Here is a 24,307-nt window from a genome sequence, read left to right as displayed (position 1 = left end):
CCAAGTATTAGTATAGTTTATTAGGAAAATACTAAAAACAATATGCATTCACATTTCTTTCATTCTCTGTGTGTTTCACAGGTTAAAAGGATTATTATTTCACTTATCAGATGAAACAGGTCAGTGTATACTATGGCAAATTCTTTCAATTGTACAGAGCATGTTCAGAATGGTAAAACATTAGTTGAGGCTACTGTGCCTCTTGTACACTGTTTCTCTTTCTCAAAGTGTTGGCCAGAGGCTCACAAACTGGTGTTTCTAGAGATATTAGAATTGAAGGGGTAAAGGTTTTATTTGCTAAAGTGCTGTGCTGGCGATTAATCATTAATGAGCAATTCAATTAAGCTTAAAAAAATACCATGTGCAGGTCAGAGCTCCAAATGTATGAAAAGAAGCTTCATCACTGTGTGTGAAAGGGCATGTGTGTGTGTTTGTAATGTGCAAATAAAGGTCAGAATGTAAAAAGTGTTAGTAACCTTTAAATATTTCATTGAAGTTCTATTCGCTAGCAAATGGCTTCAAGAACAAATTTATTTTACTTCATTTCATGATAAATACCTGCAGAGAGAGAAACCTTTCTATTTGGCCTGACAGCTCTAATGACAATGTACATGAAAAACCTTAATGGTATAGTTTACCAGCCCTGTAGTTGAAGATCATAGACAGCTGCTGAAATACCTAAAAATCAACTTTCTTTGAAACAGAAAGAATCCAAAATTTAAGAATTCAAGCAGGGACTGTCCTGATAAGGGAAAAAGAATGCAAGGAAAAAAAATGAAGTTAGGAGTATAATCTAAAACTTCTGTTGTACAAAGTATCAAAACCTAAATTTTAAATTTTACATAGTCAGAAAGGTACACTTTCTGTGCTACTGAGGAGTCCCAGTTAAAGCTTAGGACTCCTTCACAGTTAGATATGCTAAAGAACCAAACCTACATACTAATAATCTACAGAGTAACCCAGGGACCGTGTCCTTCCATATCTGAAAAGTTAAAATTATTACGGGGGAAAAACGCATTTCTGATACATGGCTGACACACTAGCAGTTTTCTCCAACACTGGTTCCAAATCTTTGAGTTGACGAAGACTATTCCCAAAACTCATGCTACTTTTTCTCACAGTCTGCAACTGCAGGCTAGTCTTTCCAAAGTGTCAGCCCCACCTTTTCCCTTTAAAAAACCTTTTGAACTCTTTCCTTAAGAGTAGCATCCAGCATCTCAAAGAAACCCTTACAGATGCCTCCGTTATGTTGCAGACTCTAAGGAATTTTCTACAGTAATGCACTCAGAAAAAAATGCTTTTAAAAAACATATAATGTGCTTAAAGCAAAAAAAAAATCAAAGCATCACATTGTGACTTCAGATATGAAACTTAATTGAACTAAGGTTTTAATCACTTATGTCCATACTACCTTGACTGTCAGTCTCAATAGCAAGAGTTTCCTTTTCCAAGGGCCAGTTTATTAAATGTGGGTAATGGGGCAGTTTTCACACTTATAGAGATAAAATGTCAGTATCAAGACAACATCTTACATGAAGAACTTTAGACAGTTGTGTGAAGCAGTAAGCACTATTCTTATTTGACTATCTAAAGCACTGCTGTTTTCATCTCAGAGTGCACTGAAGTCTCCACAACTGAAAAAAGTACATGGAATCTTGACACAAATTATGGAATAGGAATGTGATAAAATAATACATTTATTAGATTTATTCAGCAGCATCATTTTCCAGTTGTCTTCTCTAATCAAAGTATGTTACAAAGTAATTACAAGCATTCTAATTAGAAATAGTATATATTTTGAGAATTTAGATATAAAACAATCAAATAGCAGAAGTCTCAATGATTATAACTTTAGAAATCTTTTATATGAGTAGCTAGCCAGGAATGCTGAAGAACATGTTCCTGTAATCGGAGTTTTCCCAAATGGCTCATGTTGTGGAAACTACCTTGGCTAATCAACAGAAGAGTTAAAAAGATCAACAGTATATTCTGATGGCAGGTTATAGAAACAACCAGATAACTACAAAGACTGCATTAGCAGAAATTGTTTCCCTTTCTATTAATATCCACCTCAGGAAATAAATAGTCAATAAAATTAAATTTTCACATTAAAAAAAAACCTGAATAACTTCTGAAATGAACCAATATTTTTCATATATTGCTGTTTGGAGAAAAGCTGTTGTAGAAATCTAGCTACTTCATAGTACAAATTACTTCCAGAGACTCCAGCCAAGAACAGAGGTATTCCATTGGTGAGCAAGAGAAGAGCTCATTAAGTAGTTGTGGCACTAAAATCTAAATATATCCAATCTTTATAGGAACACTATTAATGGAATGGTGTTAATTGGAACTTAGAGGAAAAGTATGTGTCTTATAGAGTGGGAGAAAATTATCTCAGGCAGTTAAAATATTGTAAGAACAAAATTTTGCACAGGTAACTATTCAGCATAATAATGCTGCATTGACTCTTTCATCTTTTGTTTAACACAAGACAAAGAGACACCCATTTTCACATACAGTAGTATATAAAATAGGTGGCAAAGATGCCCAGAGCACCAGTAGAAATTTTAAAAGGTGCTGTTATAAAAGATATACTCTAAAGACCCTGTAAATCAGTAATGTTCCTATATCTGCCTTGTTTGGTTCTTTTTTAATTTGTTTTAAGCATTTATATATTTAATTTAGCCCTAAGTATATCACTAATTCCATACAAATTTCTACTAGCAACATCACTGAACAGGATAATCTTAGAAAAATTTACAAATGTACAATATATTTATAACATTACTTTCAGACAGCTTCAGTGCAAAGATATACATATAGTACATCACGATATTTGTTCATAAAAATAGAAATTGGCATTTGTCAAAAAACAAGGCATAGTTTCAACGTACATCTCCAGCCACTGGCCACGAAACGTATATATTTTTATAAAGCATTTGAATGTGAACCTTACTCTTCTGTTTATAAAAAATATATGTGCAAATGGATGTCTAATTTTCCCTAAATGAGTTACTTAGTTATACCACAGAGTCCTCTTTGACAAGATTGGCCGTGTCCTTAAACGTATCCTCTGTTGCCGTGTAAGCTAATGGCTGGTCTCTCTTCAGAATAATTTTGGGAGGCAATGAAGGAGAACGGGTAGGGACATTTTCTGTGTCCTGTTGCTGTTCTTTTTCCATCTGAAACAATAATCATAAAATCAAACTTTACATTCAAATGCACCATACATCCAACATCAACTTTCAGAAACGTTTATTCACTATATTATTACGATATTCCTAAAGGCAAATGTCATGGTATAAATTATTTCTGCAAATCGCCACCTGTAACAAAATTAAATACTAATTTCACCTCAGATAGTACAGCTGAGTAAAAACAATACTAAAAAACTTACTTTATACACTAGAACTCTTACTTTAATGTTTAATGTCAGGAGCAGCTGTGGCACCTGAGCTGAGTCTGCTCAACACCTCATTGTGCATGACATTTGGTAACTTCTCACAACCACTTCAGTCCTGCCCTAACCTGGACTGAAATTTCTGTTCTGTTTCACATAGCAGCACAATCTACCAATAATCTTTATCCTATGAAAGCAAGAAAAAATTCCAGCAGTACATTAGCTGAAAAACAGAATTATGTATTATAAACAATACCTCTGCATATATTGGGTTTTCAAAATTCGTGTTTTGTTTCTTTTTTCTCTTGAAGAAATTCCACTTTGATTCCTGTAACACAAAAATTAGTAGAGCTTTATACATTTTTCTCAAAACTTCTCTGGAAACTGCCATTACAGTTTTTGGATTTCACCTGCATTGACTGCTACCTCAGTGATTTCAGATGGATGTTCTTAGATCACCATGTTGTAATTCTAAGCATGGAACCCAAATTTCCTTTTTTGCTAGATAACCAAGTTATTTCACCTAAAGAAGTATTCCCACAAGGCTAGGCAATACAAATTACTAAATTACTTCATGGAAGCCTACAGTTCCAGACAAGTACATCAAAAAGAGAAAAAAAAACTGTCTTGAAGACAACACAAGTGAAATTATTGAGGGACATGAAGTTACAATAGGTTGACAGAGCTGTCATTTCAAAGCTCATCAAAGGTGCTTTTAGTGCAGAATGTATGAAAACAGTCCTTTATACAAGCCACCATCAGCTCATTCAGATGGATTTTAAGACATAAAAATGTGTCTTCCATGAATCATTAATAATCTAGATGAGGCAATATTTTGATCTTGATTGTTAAAATGTCCTGGAAGAAAACACAGACCAAGTGTCTTAAATGTCCTTGATAGCTCTTTTAAATAGGGATAAAATTACAAATAAATGAGAAAAAAATTATGACAGTACACTGACTAAATGTTTCTTCCAATTTTTCATACCACAACCCCCTGGGTTTTCACTGTTTAAAACAAAAATGCAATTTTTCTTGAGTTGTGTTCTATTTTGTGGAAAAAGAAAACCAGAAAACTCCACACACTCTGATGCTTCTATCAAGGTATAAGTCATCAAGGGTTTACAAAAGAAGTCTGAAGTAAAGCCTTAGTTATAATAATTTCTGCTGGGGAGCAGTGACAATTTACAGCAGCTACACTTTACAATTTTCAGACTAGTACCTGCCCTCAAAATGAAGTACAACGAACAGCGAAAAGAAACTCTGTATTCCAATCCGTTCACTTCAAAATAACTAGATAGGCCAGGAAGAAGAGGGAGTTTAATCCAAATAGGTCCTTATTGTGTGCCTTGAGCAACACAGTGCTTGTGCTGCTTTTCTCTTATCAAACTCTTGATGACTGGCTACTGTAAATCTTGTAAATATGGCCCAGTTAGCTGGACTTGATGCAGATGATATGCCAAGTCCATGGCAGTATTTAAAGAGAATTGCAACTATACTGCAGATTCTCTAACAATTCCATTTTGCTGATCTGGAGCAGAAAACAAATAAGGCAGCCTTAGAGCATTTCTGTTTCCTACCTGAGGTGCCTCTGTACTCTGAGGTGCCTCTGTACTCTGAGGTGTTTCCTTTGGGCTAGTAGATATCACAGAGGAATAGACAGGATTTTCAAAATTTTCATTTTCCTCTCTACCAGCTGCTGCTACCTGTAGGAGAAGAAAGAAAATCAGCATTCTTCAAAGAAAAGGTGGTCATAAGGGAAAATTAAAGGCGAAAGCCTAAATTTATCTTACAAGTGTTGGCTGAATGACTGTAACTGCACCAGCTGTGCTGGCTCCACCATCTCTGGTTGTATACATTGGATTTTCAAATGTGATTGGCTGCTTCCCTGACTCCACTGCAAAGTTTTCATTCTATGAAAGAAAAAAAAAAACAACAACTGCAGTGCAATAAACACCTCCATACTCCTAGGAAGTAACTTCTAGTCAAATTCTTCATCTTGGGGAACAACACATATTTACTTTCACATAGGCCAACACATATTTACTTTCACATAGGCTTAGATGAAACCTAGTATCTGTTAAAATTATAAAATCAGTTTACTTTTACTCCCTGACTTAGCAGCCTGGACTACTGATTGTTCCAATATTACCCCATTTCCTAGCTGGACAAAAACCCCCATACACATTTCAATACTTGACTCAAAGTATTTTATGATGAGAGAAAATGACTTTCATAAATCATACCTTCAACAGGGAAGAGATATCAAAGGAACAATAATCCCCAAAAAATATTTTAATTTAGAGACTTTAAAATGACAAACAAATTAGTAAGCCTCAGCTGATATATAAAAGAATGGGATTAATTCATTTTGTCCCAGCAAAGAGATTGCTATGAGACAAAGCAGTAAATGAGTCCCCTTACTTATGTCAGATGAGTTACATCAGGTACAAGGATAATGAAAACAAAACCCCACTCATACTCACTTCTCCTGCTCTTTGGCACAGCCTCATCACAGAACTAGCAAGGAATAACACAGGAATAGTACAGCAGCTAATTCCTTCAAACTGCCTCATTTTTACAAACCACTGCTTCATGCCACAAGGATTCATGCTTTGTGCTACCAGAATATGACTTTTTACAACACAGTAAACACTTGTCAACTCCCTCAAATTAGCTTGGCTAAGAATAGCCCCACTGAAAAATATCCCTCTAACACCTGTGCATGCTCACATAATGTTAAAATTTTAGGAGGCACATCCCATAGTTCTTCACTGCTGTACACAAAACACTTTGAATTCTTTCCCAGTGAAAATAACAATTTTTTGTTTATACTCTGAATACATTGGGAGAATTAAAACCACTTAAGTAGAAATAGTCTGGATCCAGACCTGTTATTGGCAATGTACAATGTGCATTGCTTGAACTTCAGTATGTCAATGTTAGGCCAGAAAATGCCAAGTACAGTCAAATTTTGTGCTTGAAAAAGATTTGGGGTAATATACAAGCCTAAAGCTATTTTCAAAGTATTTATGAAATGTTCGTGTGGATGTTTCAATACACAAGCTGCTTAGTTCTAACAAAGACTGTGTTTCTTCATCTAGGCAAAGGTAATATATTTTTATTAGGAGCTTATCTTCTCTAGTTGTTTCATTTCATATCAATTCACTATCAGTTTAGGGACTTTCCACTGCTTTTTGGGAGCAAGTGCTTACTATTCAAACATATCCATGGTCTGTTTCCTACAAGTAAAAATCATTTGTACATTGTATTTCTTGCGAACATGCACAAGGAATAAACAGGAATATATTGTCCATGGAAAACCTATACACAGGGAAAACACAGGATCTGCTATTTCTCAGATGTGCATAACAAAACATGGAAGAAGCAGAATTACATTTTATGATGTCCTCATAACTATTAAATATGATTTGTTTAAACTTGATAAATTAAGAAATTGTCAAACTTATACTATGTTGTCCAAAATAGTGTATCCTGTGATTACGCTTGAGTTTTACCTCTGAATTCTCTAACATACTATCTGGATTTGAAAACCACACACATTAAACTATTCTGTGGAACACAAAGGTCCTACAAAAATTCCCTGTTGCAATGCTGGCATTTGTCTATTCATTCCCTTTATATTCCATATATATATTCCATGGATACGCTGAAAGAGGAAAGCGGGTAATTGATTTAATTTTTACTATATAAATCTTGAAAAAGGTCACAGTATTTTGAAGAACATGCAATATTTGTTCTTGCCTTCAAACTACAAAAATCTATTTCAGGAAACTATCAATCGTTCACTTCTTTTTCTAGAACACATTTATCATCTTACTATCATTTTATACATAAAAGGCTCCCTTCTATGCTAATAATTACATTAAAAGCAAATAATTAGAAAAATTATTTGACAATTAAACCTTACCATTTGCATTGCTCTGTCTATAGCAGAATCTCCCCCAAAGCCAGAGACTCCTACATCCATAGTCACATCTGCTCCAGATCGGAAAGTCACCCCATTGCCATTTTCATTTGATTTTACAAGACTGCTTAAACTACAAAAAAGCCCAAACAAACAGAAACAAAAACAAAAACAAAAACAAACAAAAAAGAAAAAGAAAGCAGAAGAGATTATACAGAAAGAGGGTTTATAATACAGGTTTTTCCATTTCTACTTGCTCTTCCAAGCATAATTATCACTTTGAATTTTTGCAAGCTAGCAAGGGCAACAGAGGTTGTATTTCTTTATTAGTTCTATGAATTTTTTAACCTAAGTTAGCCCATTCAGAATAATCTCAACTACCTTTGTGTGCTCATGTAGACATTAAATGATTTCAATTAATTACTATTCCCCAAAATTTACCTATATTTTGACCACGTACTTCAGTGTTGATTTCAAGACAAATGCATGGATCCACTGCTACTCAAATTCATTGAAACTAATTTTTAAAACATGCATCTGAAGTCAAGTCAGTACAATATAATTCCACTAACACCTATACTGAAGATGTTTATGCATGCCAATCATGAAGATACCTACGAGACACTGTTTTCCTATAAATAAATGTTCAATCTGTGTACGGATTTATGACAACCACAAGTGCACACTAGATATTAATGAAAAATATTGGAAATGGTCTGAAAGCACACTGTCAGGCTCAAAATATTAAGAGGACTGAAAGGTAGAAATCAGTAACCAAATACAAGACATTCCCACACAGAAATCTGAGCAAGTAACTCCCCCAAAGCATCGAACTACAAATCTGCTCCACAGTTAACCTTTGGTGTCCTTTTGTAAAATTTACCTAACCTGAAGGAAGGCAGAAGCACTGGAATAATCTTTCCATTTGTATGTCCTCATTGGAGCTGGCTTGGCTAAAATTCTTTGCTATGGCTGGTGCATTGCACACACACATTTACCAGTTGGCCCTGTAGGCATCAGCTGATTCAATTTTATAAAGGTAAATCTCAGCTATGATTCCTCTACATGGACAAGTGCCATATTACAGGCAACAGCTAAACTATAGCTTGAGTTAATTCTGCTGTAAAGGTATGAGTTCACAGTTTAAAGAGGGATTGAGCAATGGCAGCACTAAGACGTATTCATGGCAGAAATTAATGCAAATCAAGTCTCACAGACAAAAAACTGACATCTCCTTTTCACACAGTCTCGTAAATTATGTAGGACTCATTGTTGAACAGTAAAGATCAAGTCAGTACATTAAAATTTCAGCTTGTTCACTATCTGACAATGCAGAAAGTTTCCATTCAAAAAAAGCAGGAAACAGGAAATTTCAGTGAGTACCTTGGAGATCTCTTAAAACCTCTTTGTCCTTCAGAATTTATCTGCACAAAAATTTTGCCCCAATTTAACTACATCAACTCATTAATAAATTGGATTAGAATCATAGAATGGCTTGGGCTGGAAGGGACCTTAAAAATCATCTAGTTTCAACCCCTCTGCCATTGGCAGGAACACCTTCCACTAGACCAGGTTGCTCAGTGCTCCTTCCAACGTGGCCTTGAACAATGCCAGTGATGGGGCATCCACAACTTCTCTGGGAAACCTGTTCTAGTGCCTCACTACCCTCACAAAGAATGAATTCATAATATCTAATCTAAACTTACTCTCTTTCAGTTTGAAACCATTCCCCCTTGTCCCATCACTATGTGCCCTGGAAAAAAGTCTCTCCCCATCTTCCTTGCAGACTCCCTTCACCTACTAGAAAACCACCCTTAGGTCATCCGTAAATGTATTTTTTTTCAGTCTGAACAAACCCAATTCTCTTAGCCTTTCCATGTAGGAGAGTTGCTCCACCCCTCTATCATCCTGGTGGTTTTCATCTGGGCTCTCTTAGTGTCATTGGTTCAGTGTAATACTCCAGTGAGGAAGCAGTTATAGCTTCATCCACATTACTGATTACAGCAATTTAATTAGATTGATTTAAGAGCTATTACTGTGAAATCAGTGTAAGGACTATGAAGATGTGCCTTTATGCCTTTTAAAACACATCATTTGCTTAAAGCTAAAAGAAATTCAAAGCATCACATTCTGACATCTTTTTTTTAAAAATTAATTTAAAATAATTTCAAATATGTTTTCTTCATCTTCCTTTGATTTAAAACATCAAATATTTTTTATTATATTTCATAAAGCTGGTTTTCACTGGACCGTATGACTGTCAGCAGTGTAGGCATTGTGTCAGGCATTGGAAACAAGATCCCTACACACACGTCATATTTTTAAGCACATGAATGCAGAGATGCAGGTGAGCTCAGCCTTTCAATGTTAAAAGATCCCTTCAACTCTTCAAATCATCTCATGTCAAAGTTTAATAAAAAATTAAAACATTTAACTGTGGTCTTTTGTATCTTTTTGAACTGAATAAGGAGCTTCAGATCTGGTAAACAGTCTTCTATATTGCTCATTATTTAGAAGCTCATTTAGAATGTCAAAGAGTTTTACAATCATACTTTTTTACACAATAATGATCAGCTATGGTATTGCTTGGAATTAAAAATTCACTGGAATTGCTGCAACACTGCACTTCCCATATTCCACCAGAATGGGCACACAGCAAAAAACCTATTTTTTCGTAAGTATTTGGAAACACACATACATTTTCAGTTCACTGACATTCCCTTTGAAAGCCTTCAACACATACCTTGGTAGTTTGGGAAGCGCTGGTAAAAGGGAGCCTGTTCGTCTGTAGTTAAAAAAGCCTCCAACCGCTAGCACTCCAATTATTATGATTAGAATGACTGTCAGCAACACTGCTACTGCTGCTGTCAAAGACAGAAGAATAAGCAAACATTCAAGCAAGCAGAGTTCAGTGCAAAAAAGAGCCCAGAGAATTAGAAGCCTGACCCTGAACAGGTATCATGGTGAGGTATTACACATTCTTTAGCTCAAATGTCAAGTGCAATATATACTTGAACCTTACTTGTTCCAGGAGGGACTCCTTTTGAAAATCCCATTTCACAGTAATTCCCAGTGTATCCATAAGAACATCTGTAAATGTAAGAAGGACAGCTGACTGAATGGCTTTTAATAAGTTTAGGATCTCAGCTTTATCATTATATTCTGCAACATTTATCTACAACCCAGAAATTTTAACTCCATGCACAGTAATTACATATTTCACTGACTGTATGTAAATATAGTATGTCTGCTATATTCAGAGAATTAAAAGTGAAAATAAAAAGTGCTGAGTCAGAAGGTCTGGTTTCAGTGGAGCATTGGTGGCATCTGCTGGCTATTCCAAGCTACATTTATTGAGAGTTACTTTACCATTGTTACAATTTGGGGGTGTATCATTTTATCAGAATCTTCAGAGGTTTGCCTTTCTGGGTTTTTTGTTTTGGTGTTTGTTTGGGGCTTTTTTTCCCAAACTGATGCATTTACATTACTTATTTGCTGATATTTTTATGCATGTGTTTTTCTGTATTTGTTACAAAAATGGTACTGCAGATGTATGACACCTTCTGAAGTGTTTCCAACAGATTTCAAAGAGTTTAATTGTTTTGTGAGACTAAATCAGCACAGTCTAAGCTAGGACTACCCTAGCAACATACTGACTTACTTGCATTTGGGAAGACTGCTTTCATCTATGTAACATGTTCCTCCATTCATGCACCTGCAAGCTGGTGGCATTGTGGGAGGGGTTTCAATAGCTGCAAAATTCAGAAGCCACATATACATTATCAAGACATCCTCAACAAGCTAAATACTATCAATAATGCATTTCCTTTGTCTCTACATAACTTTCATATGCAAATTCACAAACTAGTTTTCAGACTTGTTTTTGATAGCACATGTGCTTGTTGCTCTTGTGTCTACTTTCTTCTGCCAAATCAGCTTAAATTAATTGACACAAAACTTGTTCTCAGAGTATGACTTCATGGAGTGTAGGCTCAGTCAGCTCAAGAGCTGCATGTCTGCTCACTTTCTTTTGCTCATGCAATACAGGCCAACATCACCCTTCAAACCTCTCCATTCAGAAGGCAGCAGTGCTTTCTCTCTTTTATTCACTTTTCCATTCTACCAGCAGGAAGTTGCACAGAGAAGGCCAAACTGGAATGCATTTACTTATGAAGAAAAACAATGGATGGAAATGCACACACAGGAGGAGCATTATTCTAATGCTAAATCAAGTGGAAAAAAAATACCATCCTTCAGTAAGAGCTCAGGACATGCTGTCAGAAAAGTGTACTTAACACCGGAAAAGCTCTGGATCAGAGCCATTATTATAGGCTATAAATTGAGGGTGGACTTCAACAGTCTATCTTACACAGATGAGCTAGCTCACAGTACTTTTGTCACAAAATTTTTATCGGGGGATGGAGAGGAAGTGTGTTGCTACAATGTTTCTAACAGGTAAAACTCCCTTCAAGTAAATGGGAAATCCAAAGGTTTTACAGGTTTCTCAGTAGCTGTAATATGAGCAAAGGGTTAAATAAACCAAATGTATGTACAAAAGCTAAGTTTGGTCTCTACATAAGCATAGCTTTCTTAATTCCCAGACATTTTACATAAAGCAGTTTAAGCAAAGAATATCAAATTCAGTGTCCCCAGAACAACAGACATCAATTAGCAAATGCAATCAACACTGTTATTGATTCCTAAATTAAACACATATTGCATACTTTCATTCACTACTACACATTACTAGCACCTCTTTCTGCAGCTCACACCATGTGGCAATAAGAAAAATTGCTAATAATTGTTAAGAATATGTAATTTAGAGGTAAGGCAGGGTAAAAAGTTAGGACATTTTCTTTTCCAGTGCAAAAAGAATGTAATTCAGAGAAGATTAACCATAGGAAAGATGCCAGACATAATATTACAAATCATTATACATTAAACATACATTCCAAGGACAAGTACAAGGACATCTAGCTACCACCCACATCACTGTAAGCTACGACTGCAGACTCTCAGCTTTAGAGAAATAGTAATCCTGCAGTGGTATTTTTGTTCTTTTCAGTAAAGGCTGAGCAATTCTGTTTGATTTGTGCTCCTGGAAACACTGTGAGGGTTTTACTGCAATGCAACAACCAAGCATGAAATTCTATTGCCTAAAAGGCTTTCCAGAGCACGATAATTATCTAGAAGTTATCTCTGCCCACACTCTTGAGTTCTGTAAGCTTTAAGTTTTATTAAATAAATTTGATTAAATAAGAGCTTTTACAGAATTGTAAACAAAATTGTTAACAATAATTTGTCAGAAATTCTTAGTTCTGAAATTAATGCATTCTGAAAAAAATATTTTGGAATTTCAGAACAAAAATCAGAAAGTGCGACCAGTTTTGTAGCTGGGTCTGTCTGGATGGAGTGATATACATATATCCATTTTACAAATAACATGCAAAGGGATTAAAGAAAATACACAAGGTGACCACAAATCAGTGATGACTGAGAATAAAAGCCAGGTATTCTGACTTACCAATACCTATTATATCAGTTAGCTTATCCCTCCATACTCTAATTCAGTAATGCATTTTTATCACTAAAGAAAAGCTTCTGTTGCTTTCATTTCCAGTTTGACAAATTATTCTACCTGCATCACATTCTGTGCTGCTTCCTTCTAGGAACCGAGTCCCTTGAGGACATGAGCAGGTGTATCCTCCTGGTCTCAGCAAGCAGAGGTGGCTGCAGACATCTTTACAAGGATTAGGCACTGAAAAAGTGAAAAAGTAATAAAGATTTGAAGAAACAACGCAGCATATTCCTGAGGTAAGACAGGGTAATTCCATAGTAGTGTATCTCATCAACACACCTTCTCTCTGCCCTTTCTTACATCCTTACATCCTTAAGGGACACACAATGGCTGCTGGGAGCCCATATGGCACCAAGAACAAACTTCTCCCAGTGACATGGACCTTTCTGATTCCGAAAGCTAAAATGCCTTTAGCAAGAAGTATGCTGGATGCCCCTCTGGACATCTTCCCCTGTGATTACTGTGGACATATAGCAGGATGCTCTGCCTAAGTAGGGACAAAACTACTCAAACTGTACTTTGCAAAAGTTGTCAGTGATGGATGGAGAAGGGGGTCACAGTGGGCTCGGTTTTGAAAAATGCTGAGACCAGCTGACTCAACAATCACAAAATTAAACATTCTGAGGATGTGAAAAACAATGCTCCCCGACAGAAGCTGGTACTGGTGAGCATGTGGCAAAGTTCATGATAAAGGAATCAACAGGTGATAGTACTGATAACTTATCCAAAGACTGCTGAGCTGATACAAATAGCCTAAAAATATATGACTGACACTTAATCCCTTTATACTATAAAAATTCAGTTTCACATTTTAACAGCAGGGTCTTCTAATGTATCCCTTCTAGCAATGTGTGTGTGAAGATTCCTCCTCTGTGAGTGGAGAGGCCCCTCAAAGTTACTCTTTGAGGCTGAGTGAAAGACTTTTGCCCATGGCCATTGGTATGGATGAGCAACATCCACCTCTACTTCATAATTATCAATCTAGCTTTAAAATTATTAATTGAATAAGTAGTGCTCTATACTAGTAGCTATAAGTATTTATATGGTGTAGTAGATAAATCTGATTACAGTATTTAATAATTTTCATTAATTTAAATAAATTATTTTTGTATTTATATTTGGTTTGCCATTCTTAATGCCACAGGACGAAGTTGTAGAAAGGCTTAAGCACACCAATGTAATCCTTCAGACACAAACTGTTCACAAGTCTGAGACTAAAACTGAATCCAGCCACCCTTAAGACTCCTCTCTGAGAAGGCATTAAGAAAGCCCTTGCCTTCTGAAAGGGGGTCCTTTCTGAAGGACCTTCTTCCTTCCTTGTGAATCAATGCGAGGGTCTCCTGATAAACTTTGTCTGAAACATCCATTCTGCCAACAACACATCATAGCTGAAATACTCCCCTTGGAAGCAGTATTAAATGTTCAGCACTTTGCCAGGATAAATATATATGACTGCCCTTAGAATGGAGGGGAAAAAGAGAAAGGACAGGGTCATAACTTAGAACTATGAAACTTCAAAGACCAGTGTGTGGTATTCCACTGTTGATTTCATTTTGGGTGTGCAGAAAGTACTTGTCAGCCTCTTATTTCATTTTTAGATTTTCAGAACGTCATACTGTTGTATACTAGGAGACACATTATCAAAAGATTACTAAGCTCTTTGAAGACATCAATACCAACTTCTATTTCATAGCAAAAAATGGCTCACTGGGATCCTGATTACCCACCTGACTGATTGTATCTGTGCTGGTGATAGATGCGCACTTGGGTAAGCCATGGATTTACAGTTAGCACTTTCACTTTTTCTCCATTTCCAAATTTATCCTTCTTCCAGACTTCTCCTCGTTCTTTAGCTATCCAATATAAATGGCCTTCAAAGACATCAAGGCTGTATGGACTGCCTACTTCTCAAAGGAATCAAATAAGAGACTGTCAGCAAACAAATTTTCAGCAGGAGTGACAAAAATAAATACATTATTTAATGCTTTCATTTTAAGACATATGGAGTCATATATTTATATCCTCATGTGCCTGACCTCTTCATGTCACTGCGCCTGCAGACTGATTAATAGCATCCATAAAAAAGCAAGAATCCATTTTTCCACATTGTCCCCTATTTGGGTCACATAAACTCCCCTCAGGGAGTCCAGTTACCAGGCATCACTGAACCTGGTGTGCCACTCATCACTGCATAATGGAGAGAACATTGCTACGATTTACTGCTTGAAAAGCTCCCAAATCTAGCTCCACTTGTTGAGCCCAAGTGCTTGTTAGCACACATCTTTATTACTATTAATTGTATAATAAGTTCTTACCTCCGTGTAGTACAATGGTTCTGTCTGTCCCATCAGGCCGCATGGATTCAATGATATTTTCTTTAGAATCACTCCAATAGATCCTATCATTGTTCAAATAATCAATAGAAAGACCAGTTGGCCAGCCAAGGTCTTCAGAGACCAGAGTTTGTCTCTGCTGTCCATCCATCCAGGCACATTCAATCTTTGGCTGCCTTCCCCAGTCAGTCCAATACATGAGCCTGAAAGGAGAGAATAATAAATATGGTTCAGAATTTGGTCACCAAGATTATCTTTTGGAGTTTCATGGAAAAAGTCAGAAACGGACCAAAAGCTGTACAGCAACCTATGTTTTGCAGATGTGATTGGGAAGGTCACAGAGAGTTCACTGAACAAGCTTGTTTCAGGTGTCAAAATAAATACCAAAAGAACATCCATCAGTCACAATAAAGCTGTAGTGTCCAGGTGACTTCAGGGAGCTCTGCTGCTGTACTCCCACTGAGAGAAGCACATATCACAGTATCTCATGATCTATCATTCAATCTGAGTAGAAGCAAGCCCAGCTGTTGACTGTACAAGTGCATTTACATTGCTCTCCCCCATGGTGGAGGGCTTCGACTGTCCTGCTTGGAGCTGGTGAAGACACATTCCCTATTTCCCTGTTTCAGTATTAACAGAAAAATTTGGTGGGCACATAATAATGTAGAAATGAGATTTTTATTTGAACCATCTGGCCTTGTCACCAACACAAGAATCCATAAGAAATCAAATCCTAAAATGCTTTCCCATGCCCACAAACTTTGCAATATCGGTAAAGGGATGTTCCAGAATATATGCCCTTAGTCTTTCCTGAAAAATTTAGCACTGTGGCATTTTTTGGTTTTGAATAGCATTGGAAATAATTCTGTGAAGTCTTGCAGTACTCACCCACGTTTTGGATTGACAGCAATAGCTGCTGGTTGATCCAGCTGAGAAAAAATAAGCCATTTTCTATACCGTCCATCTAATTTTACCACCTCTATGCGATTAGTCCCTGCATCAGTCCAGTAAAGATGTCTGAATTACATAAAACAGAAAATATTCCAAAAGTAAATAGTTTATACTTTGAAGAGGAATAAAAAAAAGTTAAGAAGAAATTCTCTATATCAAACTCAAACAAAATTAATATAATGAAACTGCAATGATTACTGAACTTGTATAGAATATAGAGACCCTAAATACAGGTGAGTTTAGCAAATGTGATTTGTTGGCTCACTAGCTTTTTCTTCTGAAAAGGTTTCTGCAGCTACTTCTGGTCCCTGTCAAATAATCTCCATTGAAGGGCTACTGAAAACTTTCATTGTTACTTTTAAGCAGCAGAGGTGGCTAATAAGCCTCTTTAAAGACTCCAATTTCCAGGACAATGAGGTTCATTACAAGTAAAAATTTATTTACCATGTAATTTATGCAGCAGCTCTGGAGATACCCAGCTTGTTAGTTCACAGCTGTTCTCTAGACTTCTGTCTTCTGACAGAGATACTACTGAATAAACTGTTACCACATCAAACGCAAACACTTTTAGTCCTAATCAACAGGGCACTCAGTTTACTCTTCCTTGAATTTTGTTTATCTTTATCATCATAGCTTTATTATTTTTTTGACTTTAGATAACAAACAGACTCATTATTATCCACTCACTAATCACATGGTGCCTTCTGATTGAATAAATTATCTCCTAACTGGCCTGGGAATGTGAAAAAATACTGTAATTCCTATTTAGCAGATGAGCAGCAAGACTAAGTGTCTCAAACTAAGTGTAACATTTTATATAATGCGCAGATAATTACATGTGGTTTTTTAGAATACATTTCAACATTGTTCTGAAATCACTGCAGCACTATGCAGTGCTGAATATGCTCATCTAGATGAAGCTGAAGCCTCACCAGTATGCCTATGCTATAGATCCTTGATGCTTGCTCTCATGACATATGGATTTGTAAACTGAAATTCAGACACTCCCTTCTGCCTTCAGAGACATTTTATTTTCTATGTGCCTCCAGTTCATGAAGCAAACAGCAAAACAACCTGAGAGCTAGCCCAGACCCTAATGTATCTATCTCTAAGTTGCTAGAAGAAAAGACATGATTTTTCACTTTTTCTCTATTATGATTTGTACCAGGAACATCCAAAATCTGGCAACAGCATTCAGAAGATTGACTACTCTCTATAACCTCTGTCTATCCAGCTTCAAACAGAATCCTGACTACATTTCATGGTATCTATCTACAAACATCAGGTTCCTCTCAACATTATACCAAATGAACTGCAGCTGTGCCTGTCCACCCCATCCTTTAACAGTTGCAAAATGAAATGACACCATAAATATCAGCATCAAACTCCCAAAAGTCAGGCCCAACTTTCTCCCAGTTCTTTTACAAGTTAGTAAATGTAAGGAGTGCTTCATGATTTCTATGATTAAATTTTAAAAATTACCATGTTTTAGCCTAAAAAAAATCCACAAGGGAAAAAAACCTCTGAAACACAATTACAAAAATGTAACCATTTTCTGAGAAAACAAATGTATTCATCAAACTTCAGAACTATTTCCGGTTTGGGATTGGTCATACAGCACAGGGTTGGTCAGGAAGAAGCAAAGATAAAAGATAAAATTCCATTGTGGGTTAGGGAGCTTTCCTTCCAACAGCAAAGAAGCTTTTTCCCTGGAGCCTACCTAAGTTATTGAAGAAGAATCCATCTGACATGAAGGCTAGTGTATTATCACTTCACTGATGCACAACTGATCTGCCAGTTGCAGAGTAATGCCACCCTCCTCAGAGAACATGTGATGCAGTCAGCCACATGCATTTTACCTATTAACCTCCTGTCTGGACAAGAGCAGCTTACTACATTGTTCTGAACTACCTTCAGACTAGACATAGCCAGAGACAATTCATAAGGAAGAAAAAAGTGGATTTTTCACAGCCTGATCAAATCCTTGACACATTCAAGGTACAGCATTTTTCTAGCTTTTCAGTGTACTCACCTTCCAACCCAGTCAACAGCTAACCCATCAGGATTAACAATATATTTGAGATTCAAGTCAACTTCCTTTGTTGGATTGTTCCTACTGCTGTCAAATGTGGGGAGATAAGCACGTTTGATGGCTCCAAACTCAGAACCCTGTCCCAGAATGCTGAAGTACACAATACCTTAAAAAAAAAATATGACAAATGTCTAGTTAACTACATATTTGTTGACAATTCTAATCTTTCTGAGGCGCTTGTGTGAAGTTACCAGCCACATTTATTTATGAACAAGCTAAGAGTTGTCTGTCCAACTAAATTACATTCTGTTAGTGTATAAATTTTTAAGTCATCCGTCATATGCAAGATACACATCTAAAGTCATCTTGAGCTAGATTATCAAGAAATATATATCACAGTTTTGAAGAGTAGAGAATCTTAGCTCTGAAACCTTTACACATAATTTTGAGAGTAATTTAGACTCTCATAACCCTAAGGAGCAAGTATGGTCCTGGACAGTAGCCCTAGGGAAATGGCAAAAAAGGGAACCTGAAGAAGAAGCAAAAATATCAGTTAATGCAGGGAGCTATTGGCTATTCCTGATTAGTATACAAATTATTTCTTCAAAGATTTGAGCCAGGTTTGGGAACTGGCAGGAGCAGAAGAAAAAGGAAGGGGTTAATTAATAATGATCCTCTATTGCAGCATAATCCTAAAAGAGACACAATTCTACAGTTAAAATCACACTGAAATGAAAGGAAACCCAGATAAAAATCTAGCTAAACTAAATGAAAACATTAAAAGAAACCACACTGATGCTGGAGAATGACTGCAGGGGAGGGGCACATTCAACCAACACCTGGTCAGTTGATCTAATTTGATTTTGCCTTCCAGTGTAAATTAAACACCTATGCTCCAGAAACACATCTTTTTTTTTTAAACCCACCATTGCATGGCTGAGTATTAGCATACTCACTCAGGCCTATCCCTTCAGGGTCCCAGTCATAATCCAGAGCTTGGATGCGCTCCTGGTTATCGATATAGTCAGAGTACTGCTCTGATGAGATATTGTACCTTCGAATCCGCACATTATCTGGCAGCAGTAGCAATGGAGGATTACCTGGAAAACAACCATGAATTTATTTTCATGTATTTCTCATTTTAGAAAAAGCAGATGAAATTCACTCCCAATTAAAACTACCTGAGATTTTCATAAGCTGTTCTGTACAAGAAGTAGAGGGAATGTAGGGCCACTTCTAAAGTTTCAGAGCTATTCAAACTTCATGGCTTTGAAAAATTAATAAGAATTGAAATGCTTACTACTGAGGATAGTATAATCCCTTTCACCATAGACCTTGTGCAGAGAAAATTCCATAAAAATTCTTAAACATTACATTGTTGGCATATCACCACTTCACATCTCAAAACCAGAATGCCACTACAACACTACGTGGTTCCACTTCTCCCTTGAAGTACAGCAAACAATTTTGAAAGTACAAATAAATTGCCAGCCCCTTAAGCCATGACATGTCCAAGTACCACCTTTAAGTTTTTAAATTCTAATGTCTCCATGTTCCGATGAATGTTCTCCTGACCACAGCTTAATTTTCTTCTACTACTTAGCCTTGAACACTTTGTATGTCTAGATGCTTCCTGAATAAAGCCTACGAGAAAGGGTATCAAAGAACTGGATTTCTGGCACAGGCACAAAGAGGCAGCCAGGCAGAAACTGAGGTGTAAATGTCCTTTTGAATTTCCAGCCTAATGTTTCAGCAGTAAGTATTTGCTGAACTAGGCCCCTGGACTGGTAACCTGGAGACCTCATTTTCTTGTAGCATTTTTCATATTACAAATAATTTTCAGGTTTTAAAACCTCTAGTAGTGTGTGTGTTTGGTTGCAGCATTCTGTTCTGAAGATTTTACTGTTTGACTAGGCACACCATATTTCTATCATTTATCTCTTAAAGCTGTTAAAGCGTAAATATTTTTCTAAATACGGACTGTTTCTGTTTTTTATATAATACTGCTTCACTGTCACTTTTGTTTACTATCTTCACCTCTTTATTATCACTGATCTATTACTATTATTTTCTGAATTAACTCTACCTATTCAAGGACTGCCACACACTGTAGTCACTGCCCTAAGGTATGATAAAAAGCCTGATCTGAAACATTGGCCAAAGTTCTTTTGTTTGTGTACATCAGCCCATTAACAATATATGGCAATCTGTCATCAAACTGCCTTTGATTTATGCCAGTTTAATGCAACTTTTTCCTGATGCATTATTTTGTTGAAAAAATCTAAACTTTAGGAATAGGCAACATTAATTTCCTTCTGATGACAACCAAAGGATAACAGGCTTTTGTTTGCAGAATATTTCAGGAGAAATGAAGACAGGAATCCACATCAAGGTATTATTTCTAATGTTTACAACTGAAAGCAGAGATGAGCACTATTATTCCCGATTATGCAATAGGTGGAATACACAGCAAGTATTATCTTACAGAATAAGGTTTGGTTTTCATTATCCCCTTCTTATGAAAGAGAGGATTACATTCATTAAGTTTCTATCTTGCACTTGGTCTCTTTACAGGTGACAATCAATGTCTCGATCAGTTAACATACCATCAGCTGCGCACTGTTTCCCTTGTTGGTCACCCACAGACCTGAAGCCATCTGCACAGAAACATTCATAGCTTCCTTTGGAATTCTTGCAGTCCTGGGTGCATGTTCCAAAGATCTCACACTCATTGATATCTAGACACAAGAAGAGAAAAGATCCCTAGAACTTGATTTCTTTCTTGTTTAGTCTTTAGGACTCTCAGGGGCAACCTCATCACTCTCTACAATTCCCTGAAGGGAGGCTGCAGTGAGGTGGGGGCTGGTCTTTTCTATGGTGCCTGCAGTGAGAGGAGCTGAGGAAATGGCCTTAAGATGAGACAGGGGAAATTCAGATTAGATATTAGAAAAAAAAAATTTCACTCTTAGGGTGGTCAGGCATCAGAGTAGGATGCCCAGGGAGGCAGTGGAGTCACCATCACTGGAGGTGTTTCAGAGGCATCTGCATCTGGCGCTGGGGGACAGTTCAGTGGTTTAGGGGTTACAGTGGTGCTGCTGGGTTGACAGTTGGACTGGATGATCTTAAAGGCCTCTTCCAACCCTGATGATTATATGCTGGTCATCTTTACTCCATGAAGTGGTAGGTTTATGTCTCCCCTACATACTCTAAAGGATCAGGGACCTAATAAGTGATCCTTAAAATCAGCATCTGTTATCTAATAGAGCTCCTCATCGAAACTCACCTACTGTTTACCATGTCTTAACTACAGATTGCTAATAGCTGCATTACTGCAATCCTGCTTAACAGATTTATTTTCAGAGATACATTTTTGATCATGTATTTTTGTGTTAAATCAATAAGGCAAGACAAAAGATGAGGCATGATTAAAATGAGATGCAAGAGCAAAGCTTTCTTGAAATGCTGAAGTAAAGACACATAGTCCTCAGAAACAATATCAACAGGAATGATAAGGAGGAGTGGCCTTGGATCATGTTTAATAAAACCACACAAATTGTCCACCAGCACTGGAAGAAACAAACAGAAGTACTCTCATCAAAACATACTGAAACAGCAACTGGGAAGGTACTATACTGCAACCACAAACCATGGCCTTTGAGAAGACTCCTCACCACATTTTACCTGCATAAAACTCAAGGCAAAAATATGGCACAACATACCTTTTCTGTAGGTCTGTTTGGGAGCAGAACAGGAGAGTAAAATCTGCACTAAGTTTGCTTCCAATAAGGAAAAACCCCATCAAACTTCCATCCCTCAGATTGCAAAGATATGATAAAACCTATATGTTTTATCATATAGGTTTTATAAAACATATAGGCTTTATAAAACCTATATGTTTTATCATAAGGTAGATGATAGACAAAAACATATCTACATATCTGTAGACAAAAACATATCTACAGCCACCAACGGCTTAAAAGAAGTCTGAACTGGGAACCAATTTTTTGCTGAATGAGACATACATGTTAGAAAACGATTCAGCAGTGAAACTTTTTAGGAAGCATATGCTGAATATACAAAAATCCTGTTAGAATGTGAAAATGAGTGGTCCTGTTAGAATGCTGAAGTGACAGGTCACTGAACACTTATCAATGAGAGGACATCTGTAAGATTTAAAATACCTTCACAGGAGTTGCGGTTAGTTTCACTGGCCTTGTACCCAGGCCTACAGGAACAGATAAAGCCTCCTTCATTCAGGTTAGTACAGTTATGTTCACAGATATTTTCTGCACAAGTTCGTTCTGTTCCAGGATCTGGGGGCAAAAAAAAGAAAAAGAGAAAATTTTACTATTGTAACCAAATTATAACCAAAAAATGAAGTAATAAGGGGGAAGCATAATAATTTTGATCCTTACTACAACTGAAAATAGTTTTCCGGTAGATAGTTTCCTTTCCTTTTTTTTCTAACTAAAATTAGAGTCCAATGGTAACCACTGGTCCAGAGAGCTGTCAACTAAAATGCAGTGAACAGGGTCAGGATAAGAGCCATAACCATTAAGCTCACCTTCCTTAACAGAAATTACATAATACATTACCACCAATCTGCAGCAACAGCAGCATTTAAGAGATTTGACTCTAACTCCTAACTTCGACAACATACCTCTTCCTTATCCAGTGTTTTTTATCAGCAGATCAACAAATATTCTCAATTGATATCATGCATAACACAGGCCCTACATTACTAATATCTAGAAACTACAGAGATGATGTGTAGTTCATGCCAAACCTAATCTAAAGCCTACTGAAGTCAGTACAGGTCATTGCACAGAATGCATTGCCCTTTAAAACATGCCTATAATGGAAAAGCCAAGTCAGGGATAATAGTCTATAACAGATAACGAAAATTATGCTCTTCCAAACATACATATAGAATTCTATTGATTCTGACATACTCCATATATGCACAAAATACTTGAATACAAACTCAAATCTGTTATTTAAGCAGAGGAGATAAACAGCAAGTTTATTGAGATATCATGTGGAAAAGATACAGATATAAGGTAAAAACTTTAGATTAAGTTGATTATCTCCTTTCTATATACACATTCCAGTGCTGATTAAGTTTAAAGAGCTCAATTTCACACACATGTAGAAGCATAAATTCACTGTACACATTCACACACAAATATTCTATTTTCATTATAGAGAATATTTGATCTTGGGAAGGCTCCAAATGTTACCATCTGATCTGTATTCACATGTATCCCCAAAGAGCAGAATGCAGACATCAGAAGGTGTTTGTTTCACAGACTTTTTATACTTCTATATTTTCATCAAGTCATCACATTAGGCTATATTACCTAGAGACCATTAGGAGGGTAATTTAAACAGAGAAATCAGCTGCTTCAAAATGGATTGCACTATAGGCTTCCAAGTTATTTGTGTTTTGCAAGTCTACTGGATTGCAAATCACCAGTGTAGCATTTGGCACACTTTTCACTTGAAGCCATCACAGCCTGACAAATTGAAATTACAAGTATATGCTCATATTATCACTCTGCAGCCGTCTATATATTGACACAAAAAGCTAGGAATTGTTTGAGATTCCATGGAATACTGTCTCACCTCAAAGTTCAAGTCATGGATTTTGCATTTAAATGGATGCTAGTAAATTTATAATAAATAGTTAATAAAAGCTGTGCAGAGGATCTGAGAGGGCTGTCAGGTGAAGGACTGGTGGTCCCTAAAGAATTCTGTAGTCATGTCCATAAAAAGGAAAATAGAAGCATCTCAGTACACTTTTGTTTTTAACAGGGCTAGGGCAACATATATCAGAGTCTGCCCATGAATAATTCCATAGGTTGGTCCATTCCAATCATGGTTGAAATAGATGGACACTCTTGCCTCTGTAATGCAACCCATTTCAAAACAAGATCAAAACCAAGACCGAACCTACTATTTTTTGTGGTGCATAAATACTCAAAGCCTAAAAAAGACTGTTCAGAGCACTGAATATCATAGAATCACGGAATCATTCAGGTTGGGAAAGATGTTTAAGATCATGAGGTTGTACTAGGAACCTAAC

General features: G+C 36.6%; 1 protein-coding gene across 2 annotated transcripts in view; it reads right to left on the bottom strand.

Moving 5' to 3' along the window:
* Positions 1-513: 513 nt before the first annotated feature.
* The window catches only part of LRP2 (LDL receptor related protein 2), a 115,015-nt gene continuing 91,221 nt past the window's right edge, over positions 514-24,307 (bottom strand). The window contains exons 64-79 of one of the 2 annotated variants that reach the window (XM_085066525.1): positions 22,404-22,535; positions 20,829-20,960; positions 19,179-19,322; positions 18,223-18,388; positions 16,128-16,256; positions 15,222-15,442; positions 14,634-14,810; positions 12,967-13,086; positions 10,990-11,080; positions 10,351-10,418; positions 10,072-10,192; positions 7,332-7,461; positions 5,194-5,313; positions 4,981-5,106; positions 3,657-3,728; positions 514-3,182 (exon numbers count right to left, since the gene is read on the bottom strand). In XM_085066525.1, coding sequence (XP_084922651.1) covers positions 3,021-3,182; positions 3,657-3,728; positions 4,981-5,106; positions 5,194-5,313; positions 7,332-7,461; positions 10,072-10,192; positions 10,351-10,418; positions 10,990-11,080; positions 12,967-13,086; positions 14,634-14,810; positions 15,222-15,442; positions 16,128-16,256; positions 18,223-18,388; positions 19,179-19,322; positions 20,829-20,960; positions 22,404-22,535 — 2,111 coding nt within the window. In that variant the 3' untranslated portion in view covers positions 514-3,020. The remainder of the gene's footprint in view (positions 3,183-3,656; positions 3,729-4,980; positions 5,107-5,193; positions 5,314-7,331; positions 7,462-10,071; positions 10,193-10,350; positions 10,419-10,989; positions 11,081-12,966; positions 13,087-14,633; positions 14,811-15,221; positions 15,443-16,127; positions 16,257-18,222; positions 18,389-19,178; positions 19,323-20,828; positions 20,961-22,403; positions 22,536-24,307) is intronic. The other variant, XM_085066526.1, reaches the window with a different exon arrangement.

Source organism: Lichenostomus cassidix, chromosome 7, assembly GCF_008360975.1.
Source record: "Lichenostomus cassidix isolate B80296 chromosome 7, HeHo_3.0, whole genome shotgun sequence".
In the NCBI taxonomy this organism is placed as follows: Eukaryota; Metazoa; Chordata; class Aves; order Passeriformes; family Meliphagidae; genus Lichenostomus; species Lichenostomus cassidix.
The sequence above is the reverse complement of the archived record's forward strand: the minus strand, read 5'-3'. Positions and strand labels throughout refer to the sequence as shown.